Source organism: Hippocampus bargibanti, linkage group LG22, assembly GCF_051943395.1.
Source record: "Hippocampus bargibanti isolate YZ-2025 linkage group LG22, ASM5194339v1, whole genome shotgun sequence".
Taxonomy (NCBI): Eukaryota; Metazoa; Chordata; class Actinopteri; order Syngnathiformes; family Syngnathidae; genus Hippocampus; species Hippocampus bargibanti.
In genome coordinates this window covers 2,622,985-2,648,599 of record NC_142755.1, presented here as the reverse complement: position 1 = coordinate 2,648,599, position 25,615 = coordinate 2,622,985, and the positions used below count along the sequence as shown (strand labels likewise).

General features: G+C 41.8%; 2 protein-coding genes and 6 non-coding genes across 8 annotated transcripts in view; 1 reads left to right on the top strand and 7 right to left on the bottom strand.

Annotated features, from left to right (window-relative positions):
- wnt5b (wingless-type MMTV integration site family, member 5b) overlaps nucleotides 1–22,826 on the bottom strand; it is a 32,884-nt gene extending 10,058 nt beyond the window's left edge. Inside the window, exon 1 of the mRNA XM_088988870.1 lies at nucleotides 22,418–22,826. The gene's annotated coding sequence lies outside the window, so the exon portion shown is untranslated. The remainder of the gene's footprint in view (nucleotides 1–22,417) is intronic.
- On the top strand, nucleotides 6,243–9,448 carry fbxl14b (F-box and leucine rich repeat protein 14b). Its single transcript, XM_088989253.1, has one exon. It carries the CDS (start codon nucleotides 6,873–6,875, stop codon nucleotides 8,073–8,075), a length of 1,203 nt encoding a protein of 400 aa, XP_088845379.1. The 5' UTR covers nucleotides 6,243–6,872; the 3' UTR covers nucleotides 8,076–9,448.
- Nucleotides 22,827–22,939: 113 nt separating the features above from the next.
- trnal-caa (transfer RNA leucine (anticodon CAA)) lies at nucleotides 22,940–23,046 on the bottom strand. The gene is made up of 2 exons: nucleotides 23,009–23,046; nucleotides 22,940–22,985 (listed from the first exon to the last, which is right to left on the bottom strand). It is a non-coding gene; the product is annotated as a tRNA-Leu (tRNA).
- A 175-nt stretch (nucleotides 23,047–23,221) lies between these two features.
- On the bottom strand, nucleotides 23,222–23,328 carry trnat-cgu (transfer RNA threonine (anticodon CGU)). Its single transcript has 2 exons — nucleotides 23,291–23,328; nucleotides 23,222–23,267 (listed from the first exon to the last, which is right to left on the bottom strand). It is a non-coding gene; the product is annotated as a tRNA-Thr (tRNA).
- A 475-nt stretch (nucleotides 23,329–23,803) lies between these two features.
- trnal-caa (transfer RNA leucine (anticodon CAA)) lies at nucleotides 23,804–23,911 on the bottom strand. Its single transcript has 2 exons — nucleotides 23,874–23,911; nucleotides 23,804–23,849 (listed from the first exon to the last, which is right to left on the bottom strand). It is a non-coding gene; the product is annotated as a tRNA-Leu (tRNA).
- A 178-nt stretch (nucleotides 23,912–24,089) lies between these two features.
- trnal-caa (transfer RNA leucine (anticodon CAA)) lies at nucleotides 24,090–24,198 on the bottom strand. The gene is made up of 2 exons: nucleotides 24,161–24,198; nucleotides 24,090–24,135 (listed from the first exon to the last, which is right to left on the bottom strand). It is a non-coding gene; the product is annotated as a tRNA-Leu (tRNA).
- Nucleotides 24,199–24,379: 181 nt separating this feature from the next.
- trnal-caa (transfer RNA leucine (anticodon CAA)) lies at nucleotides 24,380–24,487 on the bottom strand. The gene is made up of 2 exons: nucleotides 24,450–24,487; nucleotides 24,380–24,425 (listed from the first exon to the last, which is right to left on the bottom strand). It is a non-coding gene; the product is annotated as a tRNA-Leu (tRNA).
- A 182-nt stretch (nucleotides 24,488–24,669) lies between these two features.
- trnal-caa (transfer RNA leucine (anticodon CAA)) lies at nucleotides 24,670–24,776 on the bottom strand. The gene is made up of 2 exons: nucleotides 24,739–24,776; nucleotides 24,670–24,714 (listed from the first exon to the last, which is right to left on the bottom strand). It is a non-coding gene; the product is annotated as a tRNA-Leu (tRNA).
- Between the last annotated feature and the right edge of the window lie 839 nt (nucleotides 24,777–25,615).

The following is a 25,615-nucleotide window of genomic DNA, read 5'->3' as shown; positions in this document are numbered from 1 at the left end:
CCTCAGCAAAGAACATTTGCTGTTTAGGGAGGATTTAGTTCACACATTCTGATTAATTTGTGCTTGGGTTTTGTTGTGTGTGTTTTTTTTGCGATCTTGCATGCTACCCTCCTCATGCCCCCCCCCCCCATCCGTCTCCTCTCCTTCATCCATCCTTCCTTCAGTCAGCTGGCAGAGGATGAGTCATGCCGCTCGCTCGGAGGCTCAAACTCCCCCCCCCCCTCTCTAAATATATCTCGCTCTTCACTTCTCTCCTCACCTTCCTTCTCTCGGCATCTTCATCGGTCTCTCGCTCTCTTTTACCATCTGTCCCCCCCCACCCTTACACCCTACAAAGCGATTCCACACACACCTTTATCTCTTTATTTCGCTTCCTCCGCAACGGTCTGAAAGTGAGAATGACATTTCTTTTTCTTCCATCTGTCCGTCTCTCAACCTCTGCTCGCTAAGGTCCACATATGCACATGTACTCGCCCCCTCCCTTCGCCATAACTGTGGGAAAAAATGTAAAACAAGACCACCCGCTTGTTTAAGTACCCCCCGCCACCCCCCGAAAAAATCATGAGAAATTGTTGTCAATTTATTTTTAATGATGGTTGAATCAATGCCAATTTAATTTTTTGTAGTTTTTTTTCTCGTTTTCCCCAAAAATGATTTTGAAAACTATGCTAATAGGCCAACTATGCAATAAGTGTGCAGGGAGGAAGAAAAAAACAGCAAGAAAATAACATTTTTACCTAAATATTACAATTAAAACAACAGGAATTGTGAAATTCTTCTTCTATGTGAGCATGGTTGCACTGTACTGCCCCCTGTTGGCCAAATCGCACACTACATAATGCAATGAAATGATGCAGATTAATTCCACTAGTTAACAGACATTTTTAATCAGAGATACCTTTATGTTTTCACATGTATTTTGACGTCATGGTGAAATGTGCACATCTGCTACGAGCAAAATGTTAAAAGCAAACACGAAGCTGAAGCATCCGTTGACGCGAAGAGATATTGTCTCACATCTCCTTTCCCACGTAAATCCGCTTCAATTCCAAGCCGCGACAGTTACCAACGGTTGATGTAGACAACAAAAAGCATAACGGCGAACGTAATTCGCCGTCAACATGCAGATATAGCATCTGAGCTCCGCTTGCTGCCAACAGTAGGCAGCGTAGCCGGCCCACTTTGGCACCTCGGCAGCCTCAGCGATATGCCAGGCCTCATTTGGCACCTGACTGGAGCCTTGGGGAGAGGCCGAATCCCTCAACAGGAAACCCCAGAAGGGGCAAAGCGAGGCTTGGCCAGATTGCCTGATTTCCCCCCGGTGTCCCTGGAGCTCAGGGGGGGGTCAACCTACAACCCCCTCCTGAGCTCTTCCCTGGAGAAATTAATAACACACACCATTTCCATCACTTTATAGGCATTCCCATTCATTTCCTGCGGGATTACCTTTGAGCAACGCTAAAGACGAAGTTAAAATTTTCGCCATTGAACCCCCCCAAAGTAGCTTTTGGACCCAAATTGAACAGGCTGTTCTCAATTAGCCACTTCTTTCGTCTGATATTCATCCAGAAAAGGCAACTACAGTTGTCAAACAGAATAAGTCGTCGTCTCTTTGTGCAGTGGGCCTAAAACAGACACAGGTGGAACTGGATTGAATCTGAACAACTACTACCCGACAGATTTATTGTAAAATAAAAAAATGTCACGGAATATTACAACAAAAGCACTTGGTACATTTGGGACTTTGATGTGATTGTTTAAATGAATAATTTCCATTTTGGAGATTTCCATTTTGCACTAGGCAGCCACGTCAGTAGCTACACCTGCATGGAGCGATAAGGGGGGGGGGGGGGAGGAAAAAAATCCACTGCGTGCGAATTGTAAAAGACAGATGAGCACACACACACACACACACACACACACACACACACACACACACACACACACACACACACACACACACACACACACATGCCAACAGATGACAGAGTACATTGACAAAAAAAATAATAAAAGATTGCCAAAACGCTGACGACTGAGGGTGAGAGTGAGCGGGCGGCTAAAAAAAAAATATCCGATGTCAGACTGCAGAGCCGACAGAAAGCAAAGGCAAACACACACACACACACACACACACGCACACACACACACACACACACACACACACACACACACACACACACACACACACACACACACACACACACACACACATAGGAGGCCTGCATGTTGTCAAAGCATGTGTCGGAACACACACACACAAATATACAGAGTACGTGAGGCGACAGTGAGACGAGCTGTTATTTGACCAAAAATCAGTTCCATTTAACCCATTCACTGCCAGACGTGCAAAAAGTGTATCCACTCCAGTGCCAGGGTTGTTATTATTGTCAAATATATATACATACAGTACATACAGTACATGCAGTACATGCTGTACATAGTGTAACTCTACATATATACTTACATAAGAATGGAAGCTATGTAATCTTTGACTTTGATGGACTGCCAAGAGACAGAGACTTACATACACACATACATACACATATACTTACATACACATACACATATACATATACATATACATATACATAAACATAAACATATACATATACATATACATATACATATACATATACATAACACATACACATACACATACACATACACATACACATACACATACACATACATATACACAGTACATATATACTGTACATATATACATATATACACATATACACATACACAAACCAAAGAATTGCTCATACAATTCCCATTGCCGATAAAAACACTGCCGTCTTGTGGCACGGAGGATGAATGAAAAAAAAATGAAAATAAGCATCCTGTATCTTTGAGACCTTGAGACAAGGCGTCACTCAGCTTTTTGAAAACATCTTCAGCGCCGCGAGATGTTGGATGTTGGTCAGGGTTTGAAAGGGGGGGGGGGGCAGCAAAGCGGTAAAAAAAGCCCAAAAATGAGGTGAGAATAATGGAAATGTACTTTGAATGCAATTGCTGACCTCAATATGTGTGAATGAGTGCCGTCTAAGCTGGAGCGAGCAAACACCTCAAAGCAACATAAAAGATTTATTACACACACCCCAACAAAGTTCCACGACATCATTGTCACCGTCTGCTTTTCACTTTCCTACCATCCCCGCTGCAGCGCGCATGCACGTGTGCTTGGAACAGACATGGTAATATCCATTCAGGTAGGTGTCAGCTTTCATTGGGGATGGGAAGGGGAGGGGGTAGCATGTCGACGCATGCCAGCGTCGCCTTGGCAACCAGCAACAATTATCCGCTCACGAAGCCCCCCCCCCCCCCACACCTCGATTCATCAACACGTCGGATCGCACGTGTATGAGGCCATGCTGGCGTGACACGACTTGTCAGATTTTGGGGAGGTGCCATCACACATACACATAATTTTTACGTGTTTATGCTGTAAAATAGTTAAAAAGTGCTTTTGAAAAGTTGTTTTCTAGACTTGGAACGGATGAAAAAAAATTATGTTGATTGTAATGGAAAGTGCTTACTCGGTTTTGGAACAAATCGTTTTTTGGGCATGTTTCTGGAACGGATTATGGACGAAAACCAAGGTATCACTGTATTATTCATTTAATTATTTATTCATCCATCCATCTATTTAATTATATATCCATTTATTTATCTATTTATTTATGTAATCATCTATTTATCGATTTAACTTTATGTATTTAATTACGTATTTAATAAATCATCCATGTATCAATTTAGTTATCAATGTATTTATTTAATTATGTATCCATCCATCTATTTATTTATTTATTTGTTTGTTTATTTGTATATTTGTTTATTTATCCTTCCACCAATTTATTTATTTACTTATTTATTTATCCGTCCACTTATTTATCCATTTATCTATTTATTTATTAGTCTATTTTTTTTATTGATCATTTATTTATTATTTATTTATTGCCCTTGACGACGCATTTGGGAGAAAATGCCGTTTTTATCAGTCTCACTTTCTTGATTCTAGTGATCAATAATTCTGTTCTGAGGAAACGCAATTCATTTTAAACTCATTGTCAAATAATTTGCTGTTAGCCAGCGATGCGACGTTAGTCACATGACACACAACATTAGCGCTTCATAGCTTTACAATTTTGGATTGATACATTGAAGTTGATGCTACATTCATTAGAATGTATTTATGTATGTATTTATGGTTATGTATAGATGTATTCATATTTCGTTCACGCTTTTACACGTATTATTGATCTGTCATCCACATTTCAAATTCGATCGGCTCCATTTTAATCCTCACCTGATCCCTGTTCTCCATTTCACCCTCCTTCTACCTTTCCCCATCACCCCCCCTTGTACACCCCCCACCCCACCAGCTCTCAAGCACCCGGCTACACTCCACTGACTTCACCAAACGGCTCCCCCCTGTCATATTATCTCTCACACATACACATACGCACTCACACATATGTTCTTCTGAATGAATTGGCTATGCACATGCACACGCACATACGCAGATAACACACGCACATACAGACTGTGAGGCCAAGGTTACATTGGTGGGTAAGAGGGGCTCAAAAACACCTCACGACACCCTTTTTTTTGGGGGGGGGGGGGTTAATGATGAATGTCATAAGTTAAGCAAAGCCAGCTGGGAGATGACAAACAGCTTAAAAGGGATGATGCTCCACCTTAATAAAACCCACATGAGATTTTAAAAAAATGTTTTTTTTTTTACAGTTTAAGGATTAATATATCGCCCCAGTGAGTCACTTAAGGACACTGCTGCAATTCGTTTTTTTCCGCTACATTTACACACAGAAAGAATCAAAATTAAATTCAAATTGAAGGTAGAATCCAATGTGGCAATTGTATATACTGTATATAGATGGTTTTTTTTTTGCAGATTGTGATGCATATGAACCCCCCATTCCCCAATTTATGTTCGGAGAAAGCCAGCATGAACCAAGACAGCATCTGTGCAAATAAAAATTAAAAAAATCAGTTTGAAAGACAAAGTTGCATAAGTGTACACACCCTCCTTTAACATGAGATTGTGGCTATGTTCTGAGTTTTTCGGGTAGCAAATCACGTGTAGTCAAACTCCTGTTACATGCGAGTCGCGACGAACTTGTTGGAAATTATTCCGAAGAGCACTGGATCGAGATGATCTAGTAGGCTTTCTGGCCATTTTTGGCTGGAGTTTGAAGCAGAAGATATCAACTAAATTAACTCATTCACTGCCATTACCAAATTTATTCGGGAATTGAAAAGCATGACATGGAGATGCCATTCACAAATTTGTTCGGGTTTTGTCATGCTTGGGTGCCGATAAAGCGCTGGTCAGATCTCTGGCAGTGTTTTTCTCTTCCGCAAGGGGGCAGAATTTGTCTTTTGTCCGTGTTAGGGCTTTGTTACAGCTTCAGCTGTATGTCCAGTATTGTATTGTATTTTGTGCAGCTGCCCTCATTTCACGCTATATAACTCCAGACCCATATAACTTAGGAACGAACTTTTTTTCCGATGAAAGAAGACCATCTATGGTTTCTTACGCTGTATTGAATGTTTATGTAGTCCCAAAACTGAATATTCTGAGGGTCCTGGAATTCGAGTGACAATGACAAAAACCCTGGCACTGGAGCGGACACATTTTTGCACATCGTCTGGCAGTGAATGAGTTAAAAATGTGCAATTTCAAACGATTGCAGTTCAAATCTATCAATATTTACCAGTTTTCTGTTGCATGCATGCACCAGATTGACATCACTGTACTGTACTTTCTACTTTGCTCCCAAAAAAAAGAATAACTAAACCACAAAAGGTGTCAGCCGAGTAAGAAAAAGTGAATAGACTTCTCCAGTTGACTTTTGTTTTTCCTGTGTGGTCCTCTTAAAGGGTTAAAGCCCAGAGTGAACTGAATTGTAAGAAGTTGGTTTCCAAGGGAAACTGTTCGCACTGTTCCAGCTGAGGCGGGACGAACCAACTGCCTGGCGAAAAAATAAGAGGGGTGTAGCATCTTGCACAGAACATGGTAATAACGCTTCCTTTTGGTTATAACGCGTCAATTCGATATTGTGGTTTGTTGGATTAAATATACAGGGTGGGGTTGATTTAAGGAGTAAAAAGTGATTTTTGAAGTAGGTTGCGTTACTAATGATGGGTAGGCGCACCCCTCCCGAGCGGCTAGAATGCGGTGGTCCCTGCCAAGTCGGTTTGAAAAGAGCAGACAAAGGCTTGGAGTGCAGGACGCCCCTCGCCTCCTGCACAACATTCATCCTCTCAGAGTCTCCCCCCCTCTCTCCTCCCTTCCCTCCCCGCCATGGATCGGGTCTCCAGAGTGGTTTATGTCGCTTTGACTTCGACTTTCCGCTTTTGAAATGCACGATCGTTTGGATCCGCCGAGAGTGGACGCCTTTTTGGAACGACAAGACCAAGAAGGAAGACGCGTCGTGTGAGGGAAGGAGAGAGAGAGAGAGAGAGAGAAAGAGAGCGAGAGGGAGGGAGGAGGGCTGGTTTGACGCCGTTTCCTCCTCTCCTCCTTCCTTTCGCCCCCTCTACTCTTGTTTTTTTATTTGTCGGAGAAAGGAATAAACGCTTTTTTGGGGGGGGGGGGGTGTTTTTCCTTCTTTTTTAGTGTTCCTGCGCCTGCACAGCCGGCTCAAGAGTTGGATCGATTGCGCGCACTTTGAGTGTGAGGGAGGAAGAGGAGGGGGGGGGGGGGGGGGTAGGACTGAAAAGTCAGAAGGGGTGTTGCTGGCTACTTTTTTTGGGGTCTGGGGGGGTTGTACAGTGATTTTTTTTTTCCTCAGACGTGGAAGGTGCGGAGTATTGCTTCTTATATGCCTGTGTTTTGAAAAACAATGGAGACGCACGTTTCGTGCCTCTTCCCGGAAATTTTGGCCATGATCTTCAGCTATCTGGACGTGAGGGACAAAGGCCGGGTAGCCCAAGTGTGTCTGGCTTGGAGGGACGCCTCGTACCACAAGTCGGTGTGGCGAGGGGTGGAGGCTAAGCTGCACCTCCGGCGCGCCAACCCCTCGCTGTTCCCCAGCCTGCAGGCCAGGGGCATCCGAAGGGTCCAGATCTTGTCCCTGCGCCGCAGCCTGAGCTACGTGATCCAAGGGATGCCCAACATCGAGTCCCTCAACCTGTCGGGCTGCTACAACTTGACCGACAACGGGCTGGGTCACGCGTTCGTGCAGGAGATCCCGTCGCTGAAGGTGCTGAACCTGAGCCTGTGCAAGCAGATCACAGACTCCAGCCTGGGCCGGATCGCCCAGTACCTGAAGAACCTGGAGGTGCTGGAACTGGGCGGCTGCAGCAACATCACCAACACGGGCTTGCTCCTGATCGCGTGGGGCCTTCACAGGCTCAAGAGTCTCAACCTGAGGTCCTGCCGCCACTTCTCCGACGTGGGTATCGGCCACCTGGCCGGAATGACCCGCAACGCCGCCGAGGGCTGCCTGAGCCTGGAGAACCTGACCCTGCAGGACTGCCAGAAACTCACCGACCTGTCCCTCAAGCACATCTCCAAGGGTCTGGCCAAGCTACGGGTGCTCAACCTGAGCTTCTGCGGCGGGATTTCCGACGCCGGGATGATCTACCTCTCGCACATGAGCTCCCTGAGGAGCCTGAACCTGCGTTCCTGCGACAACATCAGCGACACGGGCGCCATGCACCTGGCCATGGGCACCTTGCGCCTGTCGGGTCTGGACGTGTCCTTCTGCGATAAGATCGGCGACCAGACTTTGGCCTACATCGCCCACGGTCTCTTCCGCCTCAAGTCGCTGTCGCTGTGCTCGTGCCACATCTCCGACGACGGAGTCAACCGGATGGTGCGGCAGATGCACGAATTGCGGACGCTCAATATCGGCCAGTGCGTTCGCATCACCGATAAGGCGCTGGAGCTGATCGCGGACCACCTGACCCACTTGGTCGGGATCGACTTGTACGGATGTACCAAGATCACCAAAAGGGGGTTGGAGAGGATCACGCAACTGCCTTGCCTTAAAGTGCTCAATCTGGGACTCTGGCAGATGACGGACAGCGAGAAAGTCAGGTGATGGGCCCACCAGGACCAGGACCGAACGATCTCATATTGAGTTGGATGCAATTTTATAATACTCCCCCCCCTCACCATTATGCCCCCCCCCCAAAAAAAAGTCAACATCACACAAAAAAAATAATGCGGCTACTTGTTTTTTTTCCGCAACTGCCGGGATAGAAAATGTGCCTCGAGGGACTTCTCTGTGTCGACCCCCCCCCCTCTCAAAAAAAGCGATCAATTTGTGTGTTTTTTTTTTTTTTGGTACATTCTGTCTGATCCAAGTGATCTCATATTGAATTGGATGCAATTTCATAACCCCCCCCCCCAATTTGGAGCAAAATTACTTGCCCCCTTCCAAAAAAAAAAGAAGATCAATGTGTGTGTGTGTTTTTAGGTACATTCTGTGTGATCCAAGCGATGTCATATTGCAATGTCATTTCATAACACCCCCCCCCATCCCAATTTGGACCAAAATGGCTTGCCCCCCCCCCCCTTAAAAAAACAAACAAACAATCAATCAGTGTTTTTTTTTGTACATTCTGTCCGATCCAAGTGATTATATCTTAAGTTGAATGCAATTTCATACTGCGCCCCCCAATTATTCCATCCCTCCCCCCAATTTGAAGCAAAGTATCAACATCACCAAAATCCATTGGGCTACTTGTTTTTTGTGCCTCGAGGGACTTGCCTGTTTCGACACCCCCACTGCTTACCATTGCCCCCCCGAAAAAAAAACTATCAATTTAGGTTTTTTGGTGTTTTTTTGTGTGTTGGGTTAGTTTTTGGTCCATTCCGTCTGATCCAAACGTGTCATAAAAGTTGACATGCGTGAAGCTTCAGGTAGTTTATTGGGGGGGGGGGTGACTAAAGGGGGTGGGGCATCGTCGGTAAATGTTGCTTCAAATTGAAGTGATTTAAATATCCTTGTTTATCGATTGAAATGAATCAGGGTTCCATTTTTTTAAGATTATTTTTTAAGGGACAATATTGCTCTCTTTTGACCCCCCCCCCCAACCCGGATAAAAAATACCCCATGAGCCCATTCGGAGACATGCTTGGAATAAAAAGCAATCGCTTATTTTTTCTGAAGCTCTCCGCTTCTCGGGTTACAAGCGACTGGCGACCCCCCCCCCCCCCCCGTTGGACCCCTGAAGCCCCCCCCCCCGCCTTTATTTTAATGTAATTCGACGACCTGCTTGATTAAAAAAAATGAACATACGGATGGATGTGTGTCCTGCTGAAACAGCTGAAGAAGAAAAAAATAAAGGAAAAGATGGACTGTATATTATGTTTGTAAAAAAAAATGTTAAAAAATGGAGAACCCCCAAATTAAATTGTTTTATATTCTTACAACAACAAAAAAACAATTAAAGATATTTATATAATGAACCCAAAGCGCCTTTATATTTTTGTATTCATTATTATATATATTTTGTTGTGGGTGAGGGGTTGATTTTCTTGATTTTCCACATTGGTGAGGGTTAGCATATTTATTTTGACCCCTGCACCCACCCCGTGCCCACCATCTTCAGCATCATCATCTTCATCATCATCTTTTCATTCCGAGTGGGCTGAGGAGAAAAAAGAAGAAAAAAAATCTATTGTGTAGTTTGATTATTTATGAGCGGCGCACTCAAAATGGACGCCTTGATTTCGCCGCGCTGCCTTTGTAATTAACCAACGCCAGGATATATTATGGGATGGCCTTTTTTATATAAAAATATTATTATTATTATTATTATTATTATTATTATACAGCTATGTGATTCCAAATAAGCACATTAGAAGTTAGAAAGGCAAAGTGTTTTTTTTTTTTTCGACACCCCCCCCCCTTCAACCCCTCCCCTTCTCTTGTTCAGTCACGCATACCCGATCTTAGGCCAACCAAGAGACCCCCCACTTGCCTTTTCACCCCCCCTTTCCCCTCTTTTCTACACACACACACTTCTTTTTAACATTCCACACCATCATTCAAAGCATTTAGGGGGGGGGGGGGTTGGCGATTGATAGAAAAAGCCGATTGTTGACCACAGGGACAGAATGTCCATGTTTGCAGTAGATTTTTGTCTTGAAACCCCCCAACGAAACGAAAAAAAACCAAAAAAACATCATCTCCACCATATTATTCGTACGACATCGATTTCACCGATTGTCGCCAGAAGCTAGATGGCGTAATTCTGGCGGGCTAATAACGGCCATGACAGTTTTAACGCCGCCTTCCTTTTATGGCGCCTCGTCAACTATTATGTTTGATTACGAGTGCAAATAAAACCGGGGAATGGCCGTCCGACGCGCGACTAGCCGACGAATGCGTACGACGCGTAAATCACGTTAAATATGGAAGCGTTTTCCGTGATTGTTATTATTTATTTCTTTTTCATGAGGTAATAACTTCTTTTATATACGTGCGACGGTAAAAATAAACCGCGCAAAGTTGTAACTTCCCTTTGGATGCTTTTTTTATCACACCTGTCAATCAAAAATGAGGGCTTTCAGTGTGGGCGTGGCTAATGGCATAGCCAGTAAGTCGGAAATTGCTGTTCAACACATCATTTTTTGCATATTTGTGCTTTTTTTGCGCCAAAGTTAGCATTTGGGGAGTTTTTCGGCTTCCATCCCAGTCAGTAGCAAGATACGTTAACCCCCCACCACAATCGACGCACCCCCTGAGGGTGCTAGCTTCATATTTCACGGAATGAGCCTCACAGGTCACGCATATCAATGCTAAACGGTGACTTGAATGAAAGAATCGGCATTAGCCGCTTTGATGAAATAATAATAATGATATCTCACAATTTGTTTCACTTTTTTTTGGGTGGGGGTGGGAACTAACTTGCTTCTTCGCATTTACACAAAAAAATGATGAGAAAAACTGCTTCAAGAACCGAAACTAGCCCGGGAGATGAAATTTAGCATCAGGTGATAATGGAGCCCATTAGCTCGTCAAGTGTCGCGCGTAAGCTAGCAAAACAGATCTGGTCCAATCAAAATGTATTATTTTTGTTATTATTATTACAGGTGAAGAATCCACAGGGCGTATTTTCAACAGTTGACCTCGCTACGAGGCTAACAGTGTACCATTCAGGCTTTTAAGCGCATAAATATCTTCCATTTTATGATTTCCCATTTCTTTTATCACACAGTTTGCAGTCGTTTCTTGCCGCCGCCGCCTGTGATCAAAAGCGCTAGGCAGAAGAGATTTACGCTCGCCAAAACGCATCCCGCTGGCGGCGCGGTTCTATTTTTACAAAGGCACGCTATCTCGCGCGCTGACGATATACGCGAGTGACAGATTTTCAAAGCGGTTGACAAAGCTCCCAAATTAGACAAAAAAGGCCTGTTTTTTTAAGGTCACGGTACAAAAGTCATCCCCCCCCCAAATTTTGTATTTTTTTAAAAACTTGTTCATATAAACGCTACCATTTGAACTTTTTGCAGCGTGTGTGATCACGTCGCTAGCTGCGTCGCACTTCCTGTCAGGGAGACGACTTTTTACGGCTCATCATTAAAGGAGCAGTTCACCATAAAAATAAAAGAGGTTGGGTAAGGGTAAAGGGGGTTTGTATCTGTTGACAACAAAGCATTAAAAAGGGAAGGGGGGGTATTAGCAGCCCAGTGCGACTAACCCCCCCCCGTTCCTTTTTTAGCTTTCTGTTAGCCTGTTAGCGTTTTTTTTTTGTTATCTGGATCTTTAATCTCTTTTTTTGGGGTCCTTTTCTTTTCTTGCTCACTAATTTTACTACCCCCCCCCCCCAACTACACACACACAGACACCCCCAAGCCGGCACCTGGTTTTGAGGTGTCGCCAAGATACAGTAGACGAAGCTTTGATGTCCTTTGAGTCCGCTCGCCACCCCCCCCCCCCGGGACTGCTGGAAAAGTGGGGAGGGGTCTTAGGGGTGTCTACTATGTGCTGGTTGGGGTTGTTTTTAATTCAATTGTAAACCTGATTGACTTTCGATCGCGAAAATAACAACGTTGAAATATTGGCGAATTACGATTTCACAATACTTCTTTGTCACCGACGCATTTCTATTGTTGAATAATGTTTTAAAGATCTCTGCAAATCCGACATTATTCTCATGCCGCGTTCCATTGTGGGTAGGCGTGTTTTTAATGTTCCAATGTTAATGTTAAAATTGGTGAAAATAAAACATTACAGTATGTTTTGATAGTATTACAGAAATGACATGCTTTTTTATTACGTCTGTGTACAGTTTATGCAGTAAAATAGTTAAAAAGTGCATTTAAAAAGTTATTTTGTAGACTTGGAACAAATTAAATTTTTTTACATTGATTATAATGGGAAGTGATGATTTGGTTTTCGAAAAAACAGGTTTCTGGAGTGGATTATGGTCGAAAACTGAGGCATTACTGTAACTGGGCCTTGAGGAAGTACAAAACAAAATGGCTGCCACTGTGTTTACAACTCTACATGATAATCATACATTTTTCTAATTCCGACGCATCTAACATGTCGAGTGCCCATTTACCCAATCGACCGCAGATATGGCGGAAAAAAATATTTTATTTTGAAATTAGACGCAGTTCATTTCCAAATATACGGGGCCACGCTGTTGAATATTTGATTGGCGAGGGAATCGGCGCGGGGAAGACGATTGCAAGAAAAAAAAAACTGCTACAGAGGAGCTTTAATGTGATGTTGACTTCGCCGAGCGGTTGCCGCCGACGTGTCATTCTCAGCAATGACAAAGAGAAACTGTCCTCCTTTTCACCGATGAAAATGTGTCACGTTGTTTCCGTCGATGCAGGGGAACATTATTATTTGTTATTGTTTTATTTTATTTTTTGACAGGAAGTGCTGCACATGTAAACAAAGAGTACATGTCAGCCTTTAATATTGCTGCAAAAAAAATAACAGTAAAAAATAAAAAATAAAATAAAAGTGGGCTCGAAACAGAGCCTTGCAATTAATTCTAGATGTTTTTTTTCCATTTTAAAAATGATACACAACGCTTCATTTGATTTAAAAAAAATCATCTTTGATCACAAATTGGAACTGGCCGTGGAATATGTGGAAAAAGTACATTTTTTTCTTATTTTTGTTTTTATTATTATTATTATTATTATTATTATTATTATTATTATTACTCTTATCATTATTAATATTATTATCATTATCACTATTTATTATTATTATTATTATTATTATTATTATTATTGGCAAGCAAGAGCAAAAAAAAAATATGAAAGAGCCATAGGAGGCGGAGGCAAGGCTGTGAGCTGAGGATGGAATACAAAGAGGCGTGTGTGTTTGTGTGCGTGTGTGTGTGTGTGTGTGTGGCAGGTGTGTGTGTCGACGTCCCCATGGTCCTTCTAGCTGTCTTCTCCTATTGATCAGCTCATATTGATCCGGTTTGGCACATAAGCCTCCATGCACACTCATGTGCACACGGAGTACACTTGATTCGACTGGGCTTTGACGCGGGGGACATGATGGGGGGGGGATAACATTGTTCATGCAAACACAGACACACACACACACACACACACACACACACACACACACACACACACACACACATTTGAGCAAATGCAGCCACTTCATTCGGTACACAGTGCATTGTTTTTGCATTGTATCTAATGAAATGGCCTGGTAGGTTGGCACAAAACACACAAGGATGCAGTGCTTTGATTATTTTTTGAGGGGGAAGGGGGGTGCTTAAAAATCCCCTCCTCAGAATGAGAAACTTTGCGTCTATTGTGCAGACACACACATACACACACAACCACCTTCTGCTGCTGTCATGGCTGCGAGCTGTCAAAATCACCCCCCTCCTCCTCCTATCACACCCCCCGTTCCTCCTCCGCCTCTCTTGCTGAGCTCGTCTATTCTGTCTACCCACCCCCCTATTCCTCCCCCTATTCCTCCCCCCCTGCCTTGCACTTTTACTTGTGCGTCTCCTCCACATTTGTGCGTCTTTGCATCTCCATTCTGCTTCCTCGCCGTCCTTTGCCTTCAACCGGGAGGAGCATTTACATAAAAATGGGGGTGGGAGGGGGGGGGGGTCACGAAATGCGGCACACGCTCGCCCGTGTTTACAATGGCGTGCGTGCATCTCAACATGCTCTTTACATGTAAATGTAAAACAAATGTACACACCAAAAAATACATAAATAAATATGCGCTATTGAGTTGCAAATAGTGGTCCGTTAGCAGAAAACCTCTGAAAAAGATCAGTAAAAAGCCTACAGGAACATCAAAACTTCATCTAGCATTCTGCTTTTGTACCAACATTGCTATTCTGACCTGTTCATAATTCACATCCATGTCATCTATAGGCCTAATATCAGCAAAATAAATCAATATAATTAACTAATTGACTGCCAGACGATGTCCAAAAATGCATACATATAGCGCTTTAACAGCTGAAGCTAGAACAAAGTGCTAACATGAAAAAAGGGGAGATTCAAACTCCAGGCAAAAATGGCCAGAAAGCCTACGAGACCATCTTGATTTCGTGCTCCTCAGATTAATTGGTGGAGAGTTTATCCTGACTCACATGTAACAGGAGTTAAACCGTGATTTATTACACACACAAAAAACTCATAACAAAGCCGCAATCTCATGTTAAGCGAGGGTGTGTACACTTATGCAACTTCCCCTTTCAAACAGATTTTTATGTCATTATTTTTTTTATGTGCACAAAGGGCGTCTTGGTTCACGCTGGCGTTCTCCAAACATCATTTATTCATGCGCGCGGTTGTGCGTGAAGCCATTTTGTATGTCTGCATGTACTCTCTTTATGGATGTGTTTTTTTGTGTGTGTATATTCCAAGCAAGGTGAGGTGATCGACCCTCCATTTTTCTTTTCTTTTCTTTTCTTTTTATCTTAACAGCAGTAAGCAAACGTCTTCACAATCTTTAAAATCATCCTCCCCCCAAATATTGTGTCGGTGGTATGTGGGATAGGTTTTTAAAAATGTATATATTCTATAAGAGGGAGAAGGAAACAGAGCATGGGGAAGAAGAAATACCCTCCACCCATTTGTGTGTGTGTGTGTGTGTTGTGTCAGTCGAGCTGACATCTGATCTTGCTGAGCATGGTGAACACTTGTGTGTGTGTGTGTGTGTGTGTGTGTGTGTGTGTGCGAGTGTGTGCGAGTGTGTTTTGTGGCCTGTATCTGTCCTCCTTTCTGTGTGGGTGGTAAGAAGAGGGAGCGTGATGTATGTGTGTGTGAGTGCACTTAGTTTGAGTGTATGCATGTGTCGAGTTGACATGGTGAGGGAAGGGGGGATGGGGGTGAGGGGGGGAGTACCAAAAAAAAGAAGGAAGAAGAAGAAGAAAGGAATGTGAGGGTTATTATAGTTATTATTATTTTAATTTCTGTTTTTCAAAACGGCTGACAATGTTTGGGCCAAAAAGATGTCCTCACAAGTATAGTTGGACAAGAACACGTACACAGTCATTAATGTTATTTGTATTTGTATTTGTGTTTGTATTATTTTAATTGCTGTTGTGAAAAAGATTTCAAAATGGCCGACAATGTTTGTTTGGGCCAAGAAGAGATGTCCTCGCAAATATAGTTAGACAAGAACATGTACACAGTTATTTATCGCTCGGGTACTTTGAGGAGGGGGGGGGGGGGGTTATGTTTGGCGTCTTCGGTACATGGTTCCATCGACTCACTAAAGGGGGGGAGCTCGGTCATAAATATTTGAGCTGGTAACGAGCATACACGACAAAAGATGTTGTTTTTTTTTCAATATAGGAGAACGCTTGGCGACTTTGCATGTGACTCAAGATGGGGAGGCTGGGGGGGGGGGGTACAAAAGAGGAAAGTGACGCGATACATGGACGCAACGATGCGCACGCAGACGACTGCATTGATTTTGTGCATTCGCCACCACGTACAGTCCGCGTGACCCCCCCTCCATCTCCCTCATCCCTTATACATGTGTAAATGCCACACATGACACTTGTCCCCCCCCACTCCGAGACCCTCCTCTCGTCATTAGAAACACCACTCGCCTCCCTTGATAATCCGCCATCTTATCAGCCCCCCCACAACTCATCCTCCTCCATCCATCACTCCTGCACAATCACCACCAACACACACTGCCACATAAAAATGAAATGATACAAAAATATATAATAAAAATTATAAATATAATAAATAATAATAATTTCGAAAAATAAATAATACAATAATAAATGTAATAATACAAAAATATAATAAAAATAATATAAAATATAATACAAATAATATTAAAATATAATATGGGAGATATTATATATAGACCCTCCACACCAAAAAATACACATTTTCACATTATAAAATATTAAAAAAATATATAATCCCCTCATGTGAACCATCCAAGATTGCAAGGCCATCGGCTCAAGCTCCAGATGTGCGCATTGCTTTGAGAAGATAAACATCTGGACCCGTCCAAGATGGCAACCAAAACATCCAGAGTCACACTCCTCTTCCACTCCTATCTCCTCCTCTGGTGTCCACCGTTTGGCGGTCATGAATTTTATTCAGTGCGTCTCTCTCCAAAAGTAGCCATACAAAAGTAGCCATACAAACACACTCTCTCACACACACGTGCACTATCGTGCCGTCTTTTCTTTCCTAACATATCCAGAAATGTATTTTGCAATAAAAATAGGATATGGCGACAAAGCTGCCAAAACAGATAAGAGAGCGCCGAAAAATAGAAAGGCGTCCCACGGGGAAAGAGGGAGAAAGTGCATGAGAGGAGAGAAATAATGTGAGGGTGGGAGGATGGGGGTCTTTCAGTAATTTGGTATTTCCTTTCTGGACATGGGAGGAAGGGCCATTGCCCCTGCATGGAGTTTTTTTGGGTGACCCATAAATTCAGCGTTGGGTGCTGAGGACTTCAAGAAAGAGGAACGCAAAACGGGTGTCTCATCTATGGGTTTGCAACCCAAAAAAGTCAACAAAAATACAGCAGGTCCTCTCGACATGGAAGGGGGGGGGGGTCGGATTGGGGTCCATCCACGCATGGGAACTCACACACAGCAAACGCGGGAGTTCAAATGGAGGTTAGACCTTCAGGCTCCTGGGCTCAAAGAGAGACAGAGAGAGAATTCATAAGCAGCCAGGCACACACACTGCTGGGATTACCCGCGTGCACACACACACACACACACACACGAGCGCATATTTGTGGGGGAGGGAAAAAAATGAAGACTGAAAAGAGGGGAAATGATTGTTTCTTGCTCCTCTATGGCGTCTTTTCATTAAACAGATACAAAGACTTTTTGGAAATATATTTATATATACACTTTTTTTTTAAATTTTGTGATGTTACTCTCTTTAGGAAATGACGAGGCAGTGCTGAAAAAGCATCGGTGGATCAGTGATGGAATTCCTGCCACGCAGGATGTCAGGGTTCCATTCCCGACCAATGCTATGGCCCCTATTTATTTATTTATTTATTTATTTATTTATTTATTGCTTTTATTTATGGCTTTTATTTATTTATTTATTGCTTTTATTTATGTATTTATTATGTATTTAGTTAGTTAGTTAGTTAGTTAGTTAGTTAGTTAGTTATTAACATATTTATTTTTTTGGCTTTTATTTGTGTATTTATGGATGTATTTATTTATGAATTTATTTGTGTATTTATTTATGTATTTATTTATTTTGTTTTGTATGTATGTATTTATTTATTTATGTTTTAATGCATTTATTTATTTATTTATTTATCCATCTATCAATGTATCCATTCATCCATGTATTTATTTATTTACTTTACTTTTCTACTTTTGTCATTAATTTATTGGCTAGAATTATTAACTATTTATTCATGTATTTATATGTTTATGTATTTATATGTATGCATTTCCTCACATATTACTTTTATCAATTTATTTAAATGTATTTGTTATTTATGTATTTATTTTTTTATCTATCTAGTCTTTTATTTATGTATATATTTATTTATTATTTTGCATTATTTCTTTTTTTTTTACGCTCCTATCGCCTTCATCCTCCCCCCCAAAAATGGCATTGTATAGTCAGTTCGACAGTCGTCAAAACACCCGCGCAAAAACGTGGGTTGTAAAGTGTTGCCGAGGCTGGATGGCGGCCATTTTTTTCCCACCCTGCTGACGTTTCAAACGCAAAATCTTACCCGAATATTCAATACTTGAGAAGGATAATCAATTCAAAGACGTTTCAGGAAGCCAGTTGCGGTTTTTATTCGGGTATCTTTACAAATTGGCCAATAAATCCTCAAATTTCATTCCACTCCTTCGCCATCGTTCACTTCATCGTCATCGCACTACATTTCTCGACCATGTTTCCACTCCTACCTCCCTGTCGTTGTCACACACACACATACATCCACACACACACACACACACACCCACACCCACACACTGGAGCAGTAGTCATTCTACTTATAGCCTCGCCATAAATCAACCTGTCATTCTCCGTCATGCCGGCTGCATTTCGCTGTTGGGGCTAGTGGCAAAAACACACACAGACACACACACATAGACACACACACACACACGAGTATTAGCGATGGCTACGACACACAAACACACACAAAGGCAAACACAAAGTGTTCGAAGGGAGCTTGAGAAAACGGAGTTACTCACATATAGTTGGTAGAACTCCATTAACTCATTCACTGCCATTCCTGAATTAGTTCGGTTTTTTTTCATGCTTGGGTGCCGATAAAACGCCAGCCAGACCTCTGGAAATGTATTTTCTTTACAACAGAGTTAGTCAGAGTTACAACAACAGTTAGTGCTTTGTTGTTAAAGCTCATATAACTCCAGACTCATATAACTTAGGTATTAACTATTTATTTCTGATGAAAGAAGAGCGTCTAAGGTTTTTAACGCTGCATTGAACGTTTATGTCGTCCTAAAACTTAATATTCTGCGGGTCGTGGAATTTGAGCGACAATAACACCGTGAAAAACGAGGGATTACTGTTGTACAAAATGGAGGCGCACCGAAGGAATTGTCCAATGATCGCCTGGTGATTTGTGAAGAAAAAAAAATACATTAATAACTCAAATAAAATAGATGATATGACTCCTCCGGCTCAGTGGCGGGTGCAGCGGCTGATTATATTCCATTATGATGATGGTGATGATGGTCATTTAATGGAGTGCGAACATGCACAGTCAGTGATTCGGGCGCAAAAAAAAAAAAAAAAATGGCGGTTATTGTTCTGCGCCATTTATTTGAAATATGGCGCGCGTACAGTAAACAAGAGTGATGGATTAGCGTCATTTTCCGACACCTTGTCACGCTTCGTATCTCGTGTAGCGTGAGCGAGGTGAGGTGATTTTTTTTTTAATAGTGGGGGAGGGGCTAGAGGGTGGTCCAACCTTGAAGCCAGCCACTTGATTAGGTACCCCTGATAGCAGGGTGGCGCTTACATTTTTCCCAAGGTCGAGCTTCTCGGGCTTTGACTCTCGTCCTTTTTCGCCACACTCGATTGCTTTTCCTTCTCTGCATTCTTCTCTCATCCTGACCCCCCTCCCCACACCCCACCAGACACTCCAGAGATGTGTCCCATTGCTCTGACCTCTCTCTCTCTCTCTCTTTCTCCTTTGTAGGCTCTATCACTCCATCTATTGATCTATCTATTTTTCTAATCTCCTTTTGTCTCGCATCCCCCTTGCGCCCCCCCCCCCCGTCCCACGACACTTTCACCCTCCCTTCTTTCCACCACAGTCGCACATCCTCTTATCTCTTGATCCTCTCGGCTTTCATCCGCGCACTTATCTTCTCGTCCGTTCTCCTGTTTTAAACCATCCTACCCCCCCCCCCTTCTCCTACCCCCCTTTCTCTGGGCATGGCGCCCACACAAGGGTGGGTAAAGATGGCGGCGGCGGGGGGGCGGCTTCTGTTGATTGTTTTGACAGAACGGAGTAGATTTTTGTTGAGTCATGCTGATCCGGAGTTTAAAATGGAAGCATATGATTGCAATTTTGCGTGAAAAGGTCACTGTTTTTTTATATGTAGCTCAGGGGTGCTAAAAAGTAAATAAAAAGACTCAGTGAAGTCGCAGAGTATGACACTGAAAAGGAACATCTGAACCTTGAATCGCACAAATATAAGATGCACATGCATATATTCTTTATCCTCTGCCAAAACTGCCCCATGAATTCCTTGCCATAGTCTTCTTCTGTGTTCATAATACACACACACAGCAGACTTACAATGGCCATTAAATCACATTGGACAATTATTTAAATTCTTTACGTTCTATTTTTAATTCTATTTTTATAATATACGGTATTTTACTGTCATTTTTCTTATGACTGTGACATGGCAACTGATTAATAGCATTTACATTTATTTCCATGGGGAAAGTGAATGTATGGGTGTTTTGAATGGCAAGAGTGGTCATGAAGTAAATTTTAGTCAGTCAAGGCACTATTATTTTGTTATTTCAAGCAGAAAAAGGGTCAAATAAACAAAAATATGTTGTTTTATGGCTCCTATTTTTCCCCACAATATATTTCCTTAACAAGTAGAAACTAAATGTATTATTCTTAATATTATTATGCGGGTGAATGGATTACTTCCGGTCACTCATTTTCACTCGGGTTGCTCACCTTTTGCTCTGTATTTCCCTTCCTGGACGAAAAACGTGTCAGTCAAGCAGCGCCATCTGTCTGTGAACTATTTTACTGCAATAAACTTCAAACTTTTTTTGATTATAAGCAGACGTTGCAACCCACCAGCGTATTTGTTAAACTTTAAATACATCGTAAACTTCACTTTTATTGTGTTCATTCTCCTTCACGTAATGTCACAAGTTGCCAAACTAAAAGTGAGGGTCTTAAATAGATTTCCAAACAACTACTTTGACCATTTTTGGAGGTGTTTTTGCATTTGGAGTAGTTGTAGTGACAATAGGTCACCACAAGACGGCACTGTTTCTTCTCATCTAACTTGTTGTCCACCAGTATTGAATTTAAACGCTAAATGCTTCAAAATGTACAATAAAAACTGAGTATGATTAACTTTTTTTATTTAGGGGGGTTGTATTTGTGTTTTAAAAATCAATAATTGTGTTTTATATTGATTGAGTACCCAATAAAAGTGATCTGTAGTTATATGACATGGATTACTTTGCATTGCAAACACACATGAATACCATTCCATTGCATTTCTATAGCCCCCCCCCCCCCCCAATGCTGATATGCTTGCCCCACTTGTATTAAAACGGAACTTTGAAGATCACCAGAGGTTAAATTAGTTTAAACAGCAAAACGCAGGCCTGTCGCAGCCAGCCAACCAGCCAGCGCTTTTTTTTATGGACAATGTCTACAATTATGTGCGTATAATCCGCACACGTGTACCACACGCACACGCACACATGGTTAGGAACAAAGCCAAAATATGCCAAGGCCCAACCTCGGCATCCTGCACGATGACATCACTGAAGCTCCTCATTTGTCAAAGAAATAGGACTATTCACAGTTAAAGCGTGTTAGCATCCTTGAGTGATTAGTTCCCAGAGGCTCACGAAAGGGGGACCTGTCTTACCTCACACTGACACACACGGAGGGGGGCGGGGGTTGGGGTCAAGCTCATTCCCAAATGGAGAAGAATTCCCAGGATGCACATCAACCAATCAGGGATCATCATTCACAGAAACTCTTCAAGTGGCGAGGCCACGGTGTTCACATGCACTTCCATACGTGTGCATGTGTGTGTGTGTTAGTTATCCAAGCTCCCATTGGGATCCATACACACACAAAGGCAAAGAAATGCCATACGCTCAGATCCCCACATGTCCCTCAAGTATCACTTTAGAATCTCGCTGTAGTATGTCAAGCCAACATGGACAAATTAAAATGATTAAAAATACTTTTTAAAAATGACACGAGAACTTATTTTGCGCAGGAATAAATATAAAGGGGCCCAAGGGGGTCATAAAATACAAGCTGGTGTCTAGATAGTTTACATTACACATCTATGAAAAGAAATAGTTGCATAGTTGCATTTAAAAAGGCAACATATCTTCCACGCTGAGAGAAACATTTGTGCATCATTTTCACCCAAAATAGAAGGCAGGCTGCACCGCATAGTGAGAGGGCAGCCTTCATTGGGACCAAAAGTACACAGATTGCATTTTACCACTGTCACACAGTTGACATACAGGCACTTTTCTCCACATGTTTACTAAACTTAGCGACGTGGGGACTTTAAACAGGACAACTTAACGTAAAATATTAGATAAGCACCGATTTATTCAAATAAAATAAACAAAAAAATATATACAACGGCATATGCATTTCACAAACAGAATAATAACAATAATAATAATAATAATAATAATAATAATAATAATAATAATAATAATAATGCTTTTAAAAAATCTTACCTTTTGTTCCCGAATCCTTTTGTTGACAGGCAAGAAGAAAGTGTTGAATCTGCGACCCAGAAACTCACGTATTGTTTTGCTTTTATTTTGACAGGTATCGCCTTAAAAGTCCACTTTTTTCCCGTGCACAAAAGTCCATTTATGATCGGCAGAAGTAATTTGCACGATTCTCCGTTGGGGGAAGGGTCAGAAAGTCCAGAAAAGTCCAGTGTTAAGATTAATACGAGTCCGAACCGGTGCACTACGATCAACAGGTGCCCGTCATAAAGTAAACTCCGTTAAAAAAAACTCCTCTTGCAAAAAAAGAAGACAATTATAAAGTTGGAATCAAGCGAGCTTGCTAGTTTTTTTGTGTTTGCTTATTTGCCGTGACCCAAAAAAAAGTTGTGGTTCCGACTGCCGAATCTGCTCCTGCGTGCTGTGTCAAAAATGAAGAGGAAGAGGAGCGAGTGGGTGTTTCTTAGTCCGGAAGGTGTGTCCGTCAAAATGGACCAAATTCGTTTTGGGGTGGAAATAAAAAGATGTCAGGAGTGGGATTTGAACCCACGCCTCCATTCGGAGACCAGAAATCCCACATGGAAGGTTTTTAACCTTGAGTCTGGCGCCTTAGACCGCTCGGCCATCCTGACGTGGGAATTACCATCCATTGGTAACCATGTAAACAAACGCCACCATCACTACAAATAAAAATGCATCCAAGAAATAATGTCAATCAAAATACATGATATGTTGGTTATTTTTTTTGCGATCAAATTATGCAGTTTTGAACAAGCACCATTTATTTTCAAATAGAGGACAAAACAATGTCAGGAGTGGGATTTGAACCCACGCCTCCATTTGGAGACCAGAAATTCCAATTGGAAGGTTTTGAACCACGAGTCTGGCGCCTTAGACCGCTCGGCCATCCTGACGTTAAATTTATAACTAATTATTATAATTGAGCAAATTACAAGATTGTTAAACAATCCTGATATGGAGCATTTTGCATCTAAAAATGACTGCAATGAAAAATATGTTGGTTTGAACCATTTTGGATGCAAAAATGACAACAAAAGTTTGATAACACGCCATTTTGTTTAAAATATACTGAAAAACAAGTTTGTCAGGAGTGGGATTTGAATGCACGCCTCTGCTTGGAGACCAGAAACCCCTCCTGGAAGGTTTGGGAACCTTGAGTCTGGCGCCTTAGACCGCTCGCCCATCCTGACATGAAAATTAATGCACAATGTTAAAATCTAGCATATTAACAGATTGTCTAACAATCCTTGTATGGACCATTTTGCATCTAAAAATGATTGTAATTAAAAATATGTTGGTTTCAGTCATTTGGATGCAAAAATGACAACAAACGTTTGGTTACAAGATATTTTATGAGAAAAACAGTCATGTCAGGAGTGGGATTTGAACCCACGCCTCCATTTGGAGACCAGAAATCCCAACTGGAAGGTTTTTGAACCTTGAGTCTGGCGCCTTAGACCGCTCGGCCATCCTGACTTGCAAATTAATGCAAAATATTAACATCTAGCAAATTAACAGATTGTCTAACAATCCTTATATGGAACATTTTGCATCTAAAAATGATTGTAATTAAAAATATGTTGGTTTCAGCCATTTTGGATGCAAAATGACAACAAACTCTTGGTTACAAGACATTTTATGAGAAAAATAGTCATGTCAGGAGTGGGATTTGAACCCACGCCTCCATTTGAAGACCAGAAATCCCAACTGGAGGGTTTTTTGAACCTTGAGTCTGGAGCCTTAGACCGCTCGGCCATCCTGACGTGAAACCTAGTGCAAAATATTAACATCTAGCAAATTAACAGATTGTCTAACAATCCTTATATGGAACATTTTGCATCTAAAAATGATTGTAATTAAAAATATGTTGGTTTTTCAGCCATTTTGGATGCAAAAATGACAACAAACTCTTGGTTACAAGACATTTTATGAGAAAAGTAGTCATGTCAGGAGTGGGATTTGAACCCACGCCTCCATTTGGAGACCAGAAATCCCAACTGGAAGGTTTTTGAACCTTGAGTCTGGCGCCTTAGACCGCTCGGCCATCCTGACATGATATTTATACTGAGGTAATTACATGTAGGGAATCAACAGATAGCTAATTTGTTAGGTAATGTTGCATCGGCTAATTACTGTAATTAAAAATATGCTGCTTTCAGCCATTTTGAATACAAAAATGACAACAACGGTTTGGTAACAAGCCATTTTATTTGAAATATATTGAAAAACAGTCATGTCAGGAGTGGGATTTGAACCCACGCCTCCTATGGAGACCAGAGATCCATCGTGGAAGGTTTTTGAACCTTGAGTCTGGCGCCTTAGACCGCTCGGCCATCCTGACATGTGTAAAGGAACCGTCAAATTTAAATTTGGGACTACCTGTAATGAATAAAAGTTTGTGTAGCAGCCATTTTGTATCCAAAAGTGGAGTAATTCATCAACAGTCTTATGAATGTTGATTACTTGGCCATCCGGACACAAAAAAAAGACAATGAAAACATCCAAATCGATGTAATTTACGATTGAGCAATGAAACGTGTCAAATAGAAAAACGAACCAGTTTGTGTCTGAAAACTACAGATGGATAAGTTGACTTTGAAAGAAATCCTTTCTGGATATTTTGCTTCGATGACAGCTGCTGAATTGATGTCAGGATTGGGGATTTCAACCCACGCCTCCATCGGGGAGCATAATTCCCATTGTGACCATGTGAAAACGGATTCAACCTTGAATCTGGCACTTGATACTGTTCAGGGTTTTGGACATGAACAAGACATCTTTATTTTACAACAAAATGGACGTCAGGAGTGGGATTTGAACCCACACCCTTTCATTACGACTTCACCTTCAGATTTTATCTATCGATCTGGACATGGGTTGATTTGGATCAAAAGTGGCCCCTGCTTAATGAATAAAAAAAATATATACGTACAATATATACACGTAACCAAATCACGTGACCAAGTCAACCAATGGCGCGACGGATACAGATTTCGATAATGGTGGTACTGTATAGAAACCCCTAAGCAAATATCAATTCACCTTAAGTATCTTTTGTATCGATATAAACATAGCAAAATGGCCGGTGGGACATGAAAAAGAGCACCGTAGTAACCGGATTATCGTAATAATCATGAATCGTACTAAATGGAACTAATTATACATAAAAAGACTAGAAAT

Excerpts from the sequence above, each read along its gene's own strand:
- fbxl14b (XM_088989253.1), top strand. The coding sequence starts at position 6,873 with ATGGAGACGCACGTTTCGTGCCTCTTCCCGGAAATTTTGGCCATGATC.